The following is an 11,272-nucleotide window of genomic DNA, read 5'->3' as shown; positions in this document are numbered from 1 at the left end:
TCGGGGCAACAACTTTTTTAATTTTAATTTCTCAGACATACAATTCTTTACTGGCTTTGCACCTGTGCCCCCAAACGGAGTGTGGTTTGCAGCAGTGCAAGGAGAAACCCGATCCAAAGCTCCTTTATAAACCGGCGCTGCGCCCCCAAGCCCATTCCAACAGAGCATTCCGCTCTGACTCTCCCAACCCTCCGATTTCCTTGAAGCAAATCAAACATGAAATTAAAGAACTCTTATATACTATGAGATACCATAAAGCTGCCGTTCGTCCTGCACCCGTTGTTTTCCCGGGTAAAGTCTGAGTGGACACACAATACTTTCTAGCAACGTAATTAGGACATATTAGAAACAATGTCTACAATTGGAACATTCTTTTCTTTGGGGGTAACTAAATAATATCAAATTTAAAGCGTCATCAAAGAAACTGCTCTTGTATATAATATGTTTTTGTATGCTTTCCAGTAGCTTTCTAACTTTCCAAAGTGAAATTACCAAGCTGTAGATAGTAATGGTGGTATTTGTTATATTCGGATGTACCAGTCCAAACATTAAGTATATTTGTAAATAAGAAGGATCTTTGGGTTTCTAAAATCTGTTCTCATTCAATAACTGTAATTAGATTCACACTTTAGAAAGAGGCACACCCAAATTCCATTGATTCAAAAAGGCCCTCTATTGAATAGGAAAGCTGTCTTTATTTCCCCAGTAAATTGTATGTAATGAGTAATAAGGCAAATAGATCTTTGAACTCTCACTAGTGGAAAGCAAAATTTGAGATTCTATAAAGAAGCAAATCAAGCAAGAAATTAAAGAACTCTTATATACTAAGATACCTTAAAGCTAAAAACTCAAAAAATGTTGCCAAGTTTTATGAAGTTAAAAAAATAAGATCACTTGAAGCTGAATTTACTTGTTTTCAGCAATTTTTCTTTTACTTTTGGATTATAGAGAAGATGAGATTCATGCACATCATTTTTTTGTTAGCAAGGTTTCAGATTCCTTCAAAGAGAGATTCCTGTATGCATAAAGAGAAAAAAAAAGTGTTTAGTTTAAAAGTATTTTTTAAAAACCCACAAACAGAATCCAGGATACAACGATAGTAGAGGCTAATAATTAGTCACCAAAGTTTTAATCTTTTCAAGGAGAGTTTAAAATGAAGCAGAAACACATATTTTCCTGCTTTGGAAAAATGTGAAAAATCTGAGTTGGGAGAGTTATGGAAATTAGAATATTGGAGGGAAGGTTGACCCAGGCTAAGGGGAGGCAAGTGAGGTGCCTGGAGCTCCTTAAATTTTGCACTCTTGGCCCAGCCTGTTAGAGTCCTCTGCTTATGTATGATGATGTGGAGGAAGGACAAGGCTCTTCACTGCCAACATGGCTAGGCAGTGACATGGCTATGTTGCTCAACAGGTGGAGAAACAAAGGACTGATGATAATAAGACCAACTTGCTTATTCAAACTTCTGCCATTCTAATCAGCCTCTTGGATGAATCTAAGTATTTCCAATTTCTGAAGGAAACCCATATTTTTTTTGAAAAAAAAATTTTTTTTTGTAGTTGTAGACAGATAGCTTGCCTTTATTTAATTTTATGTGGTGCTGAGGATCAAACCCAGTGCCTCAGCATGCTAGGCAAGTGCTCTACCACTGAGTCCCAGCCCCAGCCCCAGGAAACCCATATTTTTAATTAAATTCAAATTATGAGAAGTCTGGAATTTCTTTTATTACATAATTAGTAAGAGGTGCCTCGTATCTAGCACTATATGTGCTAAGTGCTTTAGAGGTATTTTCTCATTTAGTCTTTACAAAATTTCCCTTTTTCCAATTGGGAAAATAGAAGGTCAGCAGGTTTAGGTAACTTGTCCAAGGCCACATAGCTAGAAAGTGGTTGAAACACAGTCCAAACCAAGCAGATTGATGTGTAGGTGGACACAATACCTTTATTTTATTTATGTGGTGCTGAGGATCCAACCCAGGGCCTCACACATGTGAGATGAGTGTGCTACTGCTGAGCCCCAGGCCCAGCCCTCACTGTGCTCTTCTATTTAGTATTTATAGAATATTTTATAATATGCCAAATGTTTTTTGCATCTATTAATTTCAGTAAAATACATAATTTAAATAATTTGATTCCAATCCAATTCCTATTTTCATAGAGTATCTTTCCTTGCAGTTCTTAATTGTATAGTCTTCCAAAAAGAGTACTACAGATTTTTATTTCTCTGATTGTAGTGTAGGTCTTAGAATTAAGTCTTTTTTTTTTTTTTTTTTTTAGAGAGAGAATTTTTAACATTTATTTTTTTAGTTCTCGGTGGACACAACATCTTTGTTGGTATGTGGTGCTGAGCACCAGGTATGGTGCTGGTATGCCGCACGCATACCAGGCGAGCGAGCTACCGCTTGAGCCACATCCCCAGCCCGAATTAAGTCTTTTTTTTCCTAAATATGTCAAGTTGCACTGTTAACTTGATAAGATTACCTTTATAATGCAAATATCACACATCAGTGAATAAAAAGGTTTTATAAAACATTTATGTAAAACACAAGATATAAATATTTTACATTTTTATAGAACAATTACATTAATGGTACTTTCCTTTGCCTTTCAGCTATTTCCCTCATAGTTTGTTCAATTTACCTGTTTGAGTGTATAGTTCAAGTTTTGATAAACATATGCAGTCTTATAATCACCACCACAATAAAGATGCAGAACATTTTTATCATCCTTCCTTCAAATTCCCTGACTATGTAAGTCAATCCTTTACCAACCCTCAGTTCCTGGTAACTGTTGATCTGTTTTCTGTCTCTATGATTTTTGCCTTTGCCATAAAACAAATAGAAGCATACAGTATTGGAGCCTTTTGAGTCTAGCTTCTTTCATTTAGCATTATGCTTTTGAGACCCATCCATGGTTTTGAATATATCAATCGTTCATTCCTTTTCATTGCTGAGTGGTATTCTATTGTAAAGATGTATCACAGATTGTTTATCCATTCCTCAGCTGAGACACTGTTCGGATGTTTTCAGTTTGATTACAAAATAAACCATTATAAACATTAAGGTACAGGTTTTTTTTTTTTTTTTTTTTTTAGAGAGAGTAAGAGAGGAGAGAGAGAGAGAGAGAGAGAGAGAGAGAGAGAGAGAGAGAGAGAGAGAATTTTTAATATTTATTTTTTAGTTCTCGGCGGACACATCATCTTTGTTGGTATGTGGTGCTGAGGATCGAACCCGGGTCACACGCATGCCAGGCGAGCGCGCTACCGCTTGAGCCACATCCCCAGCCCAAGGTACAGGGTTTTTTTAAGTATAATTTTTTATTTCACTTGGGAAAATACCTAGAGGTGGAACTTCATCAAATTATTATACAAAGTGACCATCTTATTTTTGCATTCCCATCAGTAGTGCATGAGAATTCCTTTCTTAGCCAGTACTACTATTTTCTTTTCTTTTTTTTTTCTAGTACATACATTTTTAAGAAAAAAATTGAGTTAGGGACTGGGGTTGTGGCTCAGTGGTACAGCGCTTGCCTGGCACTAGGTTCCTCAGCACCACATATAAATGAATTTTTAAAATTAAGCCAATATTTTGAAATCAGATGATTTCACAACCTCGATATTTTGCTTGCCAGCTAGCTAGTCTGATTACTCAAGTTCGGCCATGTCTGCCTGCCTATACTGAATAGCTGTAACTGTCTTTGTTGGACATGTGCTCTACAATTCATCTTAGTCACCTCCACAACTGCTTCTCTTATTTATTGTGCCTATCTGTCCCTGAGAACATGTGTAAGACCCCTTAATGGAGAAGCTCAGAGCTTAGCTATTTGAGAGTCAGTGATCTAGATTCCTTTGAATGTGCTTCTTTAAGTCCCATTTTCTCATCTGTAAAATGGGGTTGATTGTATTCCTTTCTCAAAGGGCTCCAGAGTTTAAAAATTTGTTTGGATAATTAAGATTCAGCTTTCAAAATATAGGCATGTTAAAATGGAAAATAGCTAATACAATTCTTTTTAATTAGGTCTCATAAACTCCTGTTCACATAGTATGCCATTGACAGAATTGAGACTAAAAGTCACAAAAACTAATTTAGTCTGTTCAAATTTTTTTAAAAAATTGTTTCTTACCACTATTGCTTTTTTTGGAGGGAAGTAGGTATCCTAATTTTGAAAGAGTTTTTGAGAACTGAAAATCAAAATGTTAACCTTATTTTTTTAGTTGTAGGTGGACACAATACCTTTATTTTATTTTTATGTGGTGCTGAGGATGGAACCCAGTGACTCACACGTGTCAGGTGAGTACTCTACCACTGAACCCCAGCCCCAGCCCCAAATGTTAACCTTATTTGTATATAAAATTAAATAGCCTGAGGTTAGGTTTAACAATTTAACAAAGTAAAATTAAAGGCATTTTGAACTTTGCAAGTGACTTTTATATAAGAACATTCTTGAGTTTTTTGACTATAAATATTAATTAAGTTTTACAAATTCTTTTTGAAAGCACACTGAACTGTTTTTACAACTGTTCAAACATAACATTGGCAAAGGCAAGTTATTTTAACTATTATAGTTAACCTTTTTAAAAAAAATTTTTTGATAACTTTATTTATTTATTTATTTTTCTGTGTGGTGCTGAGGATCGAACCCAGTGTCTCATGTGTGCTAGGCAAGTGCTCTACCACTGAGCCTCAACTCCAGTTCACCTTTTAAATCAAAGAGACCTAATTCAAAGAAACCTAACTTTTTAATCTAGAGAAACTACTCAAGTTAACTTTTTAATTCAAAGAAACCTGTGAATTATAGGTCCCAAGGATTGATATTTCTTAATGGTATCTAATCAAGAGAGTTCTAAACCCAGCTAGAAACTTATTTTGACACAAAAAAAGACTGATTAACTATTGAGATTGCTTGGGCTTGAGAGAGTTAAGTAATCAAGAAACAATTTTCTTTTTTCATTATACAGTGCTGTACAGTATTCTCAATGAATCTTAAATATAATATATGAGTATATTTAATGTCTATTTTTAAATTACTAAGGCTCAAGCATCTCCTAGTATGTTTGAGAGGAAACATCTGTCAGAAGTATTTACTGTGACAAACAGAGAAAGAGGCTATAATGTGTACCCTTTTTTGTTAGTTTAATACCATATATTATTTTTAATTGAACAGTGAAAGCATTTGTTCAGATTCAGCCTTTAAATAAAAAAGTTTTGACCTAATCTTTAATTAAAGTGTACATTGATAGTATCAAGTTCAGTTTGAGGGTCAAAAACAACGTCAATGAGTCTGACTTTTTCCTCCCTGTAGGGAAAGCAGGCTTATGTAAATATACATGAACACAGACGGCATGCAATTATAAAAGAGGTAGAAAACATTCCCCTGTCTTTGGACAGATGTTGCTTCACTGTGCTCCACACAGGACACAGGCACAACTCCCAGCATGTGGAATCCTAAAAGGAGTGTTGAACATACTTTTCGCTTTTTGGAAGATGCGTTCTAAGCCCTTTGCCACTTCTGTGCAGGCACTTCACTTTAAATGTTAGAGAGGTATAGGGAATGCCTCTGCTGATGCCAACTCATTCTCTTCCTTAAAGTAATTAAGGGAAGAGGTTGCTTTAATCAGTTTTCTAGAAACTAAAAACCTATTCCTTGTGTTTTGTTCAGTTGGGTTTTGTTGTTGTTGTTGTTTCTTTCTTTCTTTTTTGTCATGCTGGGGGATTGGGTGCAAGGCCTTGTACATGCCAGGCAAGTGCTCTGTCACTAAGCTATAGCCCTAACCTGGGTATTTTAACACTTTACTGACCTTCTAACTTTATTCTCATTATATCTTAGCTTTATATTAACTTACTAAAATGTTATTCATAGGCAACCCTGAAAAATCTGAAACAAGAGCTTGATGAAATTCCACAATGTATTTGGTCTCCTCTTTTTTTTAAATATTATATTATATTAATTAATTAATTAATTTTTATGTGGTGCTGAGGATTGAACGCAGGGCCTTGCATGTGCTAGGTGGGTGCTCTACTGCTGAGCCACAACCCCCGCCCCTTGTCTCTTCTTAAAGATGAACATAACTTATATTCCCATGTAATAAAACTCAAATCTTCTGAGACACCAAAACAACATTTTGGCATGCCTGCAGTAAAAAAGTTACCTGAAGAAATAATAAACATTTAAAAGAAAATATTTATGTAATATTTTTTTCATGGGATAAACCTAAAAACTCAGAATTGTACATAGTCAACTTCACTGACAACAGCAGAAGCAGGCATTCTTTATGTTCTTCTCAAAGGAACCCCACTATTCTGCTAGCTTCCTTTAGGGCAGCTTGCCTTTGCAGTATGGGAGAATTTATAGTGTTCCTAGTTAGGAAAATAAGGGCAGAGTGGTTCACTTGCTTTCATCATTGCAACCTTAGTTATCTGACTAATCTAACTTAGTATGTTTGTGGCAATGTATAGAATTTATCAACTTTGTTTTATGAGGCTGTGTATATTTTTATTGTTCAATTTTCCACATTGATGTTATACTAGCAATATTTTTCAAAATGCTTGGCAAAAAAAATCTCAAGAATACTATTGTGGAATTTGTATCAGTTATGTCAGTCTTTAAGAAATTATCAGGGTGCTGTGGACAAACTGGCTATGGCTTTGATAGTAATGACAATGTATGTAAGGAGTAAAGCAAATTCTCACACAGCTCCTGTTTGGTTGTGATTGGAGAGCAATCTCTATGTATTCTCTCTCTTCTCCCCAAATTTCCAGACTCACAGATAAGCCTGGCAAGCCCAAGCTGCACTGCAGGGAGAGGGTAGGACAATGCATCAGTGTTGCTTACAGAGCTTCTTCAGGTGGGCTCTGCTAGAGATGCAAAGAAGGTATCATGAGAGACCCATCTGACCTTCATCAAGAAGTTGTGGGGAAAATAAAACTATTCCAAAATATGTCTCCTAGCTCTGATTATTTTCTCAATGAAGTATGCTATTGCTCTTTGTTATATGTAATGTTTGGTGTGATAGGATTGGAAAGATCAATACAGAATAGTACTGATTACAAATTAAAAGTCTGAATGAATAATTTATAGGATGAAGTAGGATCTGGTTTATAATGCCCATAGCATTTATCATACTACAGCAATTTTATCATATTTGACTCCCCACCTAGCTTGTTGCAAGGTATTTGAGATTAAGATTATCTTATTTGAATTTTTATATTCTGGCATATGGCAGGTGTCTGTTTTAGAATAAATATAGTTATTTTCTGATATGGTTTATCTCTACATGGAAACAATATCCTAATTTTAAAACATAAGCACTTTTCTCCTTTTGGGAGATTTAGAGCTGATTCATATGGAACTAAATTATATATAGATCAATCTTTAGAATGATGATTCTTAAAACTATTTTTTGGATCATAAACTCCTTTGAAAATCTAATGAAACTTCTAATGACTCCCTCATAGAACTTTTGGTTTGGAAAGTGGTCAAAGGAGTCTACTTAGTCCTCTGGGCTCTGAATTCTTTCTGTAGTCTCTGCCCCAATGCCCACCCCTCAACACATACACACTGGTTGGGCACCCATGGTCAACTGGGGCCTATGATATGATCCCTGATCATTCAGACATATTTACCTATGTCTTCTGGGACTTTCCTGAGTCACCCTGCCCCAACTCAGTGACTGTATCTAGTCTAACTCCCAACTCTTCTGAACTACTTCTTCCACTGCAACTTTATGACTGACCAATAGTGCAGTTTTTTGTTTTTTTGTTTTGTGCTTGGAAAAGGAGGATTTGAGAACAAACGGAGGGCCTCCCTACATCTGTATTGATGATCAGATGTCCCATCCCTCTGAAAAATAATAGAACTATTTGAAAGAACCTACCCCATATCTTCAATAATTTTAGTGTTATCTTCTTGGCAGCTTTCTGGAGATGTATTTCCATTTAAAAGAAATCTCTGTGAGTCGGAGAAAAAGACTAATTTTGGCTTACCCAGCTGTGGGTAATAAACAGGAACTATGTGATGCATTGTTTCAAAGTTACCTGTAGCATACAAAGAATTAAAAGCATCCTGCTTTGAAACTAATAACTGAGTTGTAACAATGATATATTACAGTAGATTATCTAAAATTATATTTTATAAAGAGTCAAAGCTAAATGAATTCACAGTAAAATCAATGATAAAATAGCACAGATTTAAAAAATATTTTTAGTTATAGTTAGATACAATATCTTTATTTTGTTTATTTATTTTTATTGTGATGCTGAGGATTGAACCCAGTGCCTCAACATGAGAGGCAGGTGCTCTACCACTACTGAGCTATAACCCCAGCCCCTAAAATATCACAATTTTTATACATTAAAAACCTATAGGGTTGAGGCTATGGCTCAGTGGTAGAGCACTTGCCTAGCATGTGTGAGGCACTGGATTTGATCCTCAGCACTACATAAAAATAAATAAATTAATTAAATAAAGGTATTGGGCTGGGGATGTGGCTCAAGTGGTAGCGCGCTCGCCTGGCATGCGTGCGGCCCGGGTTCGAGCCTCAGCACCACATACAAAGATGTTGTGTCCACTGAGAACTAAAAAAAATATATTAAAAAATTCTCTCTCTCTCTCTCTCTCTCTCTCTCTCTCTCTCTCTCTCTCTCTCTCTCCCCCCCCACTCTCTCTCTTTAAAATAAATAAATAAATAAATAAATAAATAAATAAAGGTATTGTGTCTATCTACAACTAAAAAATATTTTTAAAAAAACCTATACAGGAGAGTTTATGGTCAACTCATAAAATGGGTATGCTAACATTAATATAACTCCTTTGAATTTTGCTGTTCTGAGTTAATATGTTTTTTCAAAGTGCCTTTGGGATTTAGACATGTTTAAGTTTTGGGGTATGTTCAGACCTTTATTTGGCATTTAACATTTACCTGTTTACACATTGCCTCTCCTTTCTACTAGTCATGTCCTTTTGAGTGGGGACTACCTTATTTATCTCTAGTCATCAGTGCCTTGAATAATACTAGGCATTATTATTATTAATTTTTGGGGGGTTGGGAGTGTATTCAGAGCCTCATCCTTAGCCCCCCTTAACAAATGTTTAATAAACAAATATGTGAATTTTCCATAAGAGCACTATGCAAATAAATACTAAACAATATGTATGTTTTAAATTTTATTAAAGTATTTGATTAAGTTCCCCATTTTGAGTTATATGGCTGTATTTAGAGTAATATTTTTTTAGTTGTAGATGAACCCAGTACCTTTATTTATTTATTTTTATGTGGTACTGAGGATTGAACCCAATGCCTCACGCATGCTAGGCAAGCGCTCTACTTTTGAGCTACAACCCCATCCCCAGGGTAATATTTTTTAATTGTAGGATCCTTGACATATAATCTAAATCAGAAATTATAATCCCTACAATTTGACTCTATTTCTCAGTTTAGAACTCCAAACTTACAAAGCTATCAAGAACATTTAAAAATGTAAAAGATTAACATGTACAAAAATTAGTACCACTGTAGCTTAGTGATAGAGTGCTTGCCTACCTAGCATGCACCAGGCCCTAGTTTGATCCCCAGCACCACATACATACACACACAAAAAGATTACTATCTTCTTAAGAATTCCAATTCACATAAAATGTATTTGGTTGTGTAGAGGTAACTTTAAAAGGTTCATCTTTGCTCTTCTAAAGAGCTGAAAAGGGGCTGTGTTATTATGTTCATAAGGAAAAAAAAAAGACCTGAAAGGATAGTGTAGATTTAAAAATTACATAATCTATCCTTTAGTTTTAATTCATGCATTTTCTTTCTTGTCAGTAGTAATAAAGGAGCCTCTTACGTAAAACCTGTGTGCTGCTATTGATCACATACATAAAAATAAAATGACTGCACATTACACATACATATCTTAGTAGTGTCAATGCTTTTAAGCCTGAGAGACTCAGTTCGATACCAACTGGATGGGGATGGAAAATGTGCAGGGGTGATGATGAAGGGATCCACAACTGATCAGGGAGAATAACTTGTGAGGAAGGTCCAGATAATTTTCTATTGCAGCTAGTCAGTCTTCATTTTAAATTTTATTTTATTTTATCTTAATAGTTTAGTTTTTGATCTAATATATCATAATCTATTTGAATATGCTCTTCAATTTTAAGTAGCTTCACAATATATTATCCCATTTTTTCTTCTAGCTCATTTTTACTTATAAAAATCATTTATGGGGCTGGGGTTGTGGCTCAGTGGTAGAGCGCTTGCCTCACACATGGGAGGCCCTGGGTTTGATCTTCAGCACCACATAAAAATAAATAAATGAAATAGAGGTATTGTGTCCAACTACAACTAAAAAATAAATATTAAAAAATCATTTACATATCACATCTTTCCATATCTGCAGATTTTCCTAAATTGCCCCCACAAACTGAAGTGAGCTTTTAAGTAGAGAAGTCATTATGGTATTTATAGTCACAATCCAGCCAATGTTAGAGTGTTGATTAGAAATCAACTCTATTTTATGAAGTTAAATAACTTGATTTATTTAGATCAAATCTATTTTATGAAGTTAAATAACCTCTCCTAATGTTGTGACCTCATACAAATCACTCAATCCTTCTGAAACTCAGCTTTCTCACCTGCAAACTGGATCTGCCCCACAGGTTATATGATTAAATGCATTAATGTATATAAATATCTGATATATTTACATAATATATATCAGCTCTCTTTTCTTCTGTTTCTCCCTCTTCTTTTACACCTGAGTGCTTTCCATTTTAAATTATTAATGATTATCATTATAGAACTACATATATGAATGGAAGCTTCTATACTATAATATTTTATCTTTTTAAAAACTGTAGCAAGGGGCTGGGGTTGTGGCTGAGTGGTACCACACTTGCCTAGCATGAGTGAGGCACTGGGTTAGATTCTCAGTACCACATACAAATAAATAAAATAAATGCCCATCATCAACAACTAAAAAATATTTTAAAAAACTGTAACAAGAACATGTAACATGAGATCTTCTTGAAAATATTTTAAAGTGTCTCCTACATTGTTGACTTTAGGTACAATCTTGTATAGCAGATCTCTGGAGCTTATTTATCTTGTTTGACTGAAACTTTATGCCTGATTTATAACTCCCATGCCCCCAACCTCTGGCAAAAGCATTCCATGAATTTGATAATCTTAGATATAAGTGGAATCATGAAGTGTGTCTGTGACTGGCTTGTTTGCTGAAAGTTCGTCCATGTTGTAGCACATTGCCTAATTTCTGGCATTTTTT

General features: G+C 35.0%; 1 protein-coding gene across 1 annotated transcript in view; it reads right to left on the bottom strand.

The window, feature by feature from the left end:
* Positions 1-770: 770 nt before the first annotated feature.
* The window catches only part of PPP1R42 (protein phosphatase 1 regulatory subunit 42), a 50,434-nt gene continuing 39,932 nt past the window's right edge, over positions 771-11,272 (bottom strand). Inside the window, 3 exon segments of the mRNA XM_081266419.1 lie at positions 771-977; positions 979-1,015; positions 7,870-8,029. Coding sequence (XP_081122545.1) covers positions 891-977; positions 979-1,015; positions 7,870-8,029 — 284 coding nt within the window. The 3' untranslated portion in view covers positions 771-890.

The sequence above is a fragment of the Spermophilus citellus genome, assembly GCF_964194105.1.
Source record: "Spermophilus citellus genome assembly, chromosome: 14".
In the NCBI taxonomy this organism is placed as follows: Eukaryota; Metazoa; Chordata; class Mammalia; order Rodentia; family Sciuridae; genus Spermophilus; species Spermophilus citellus.
Note: the sequence above shows the minus strand (reverse complement) of the source record. Positions and strands in the feature narration are given on the sequence as shown.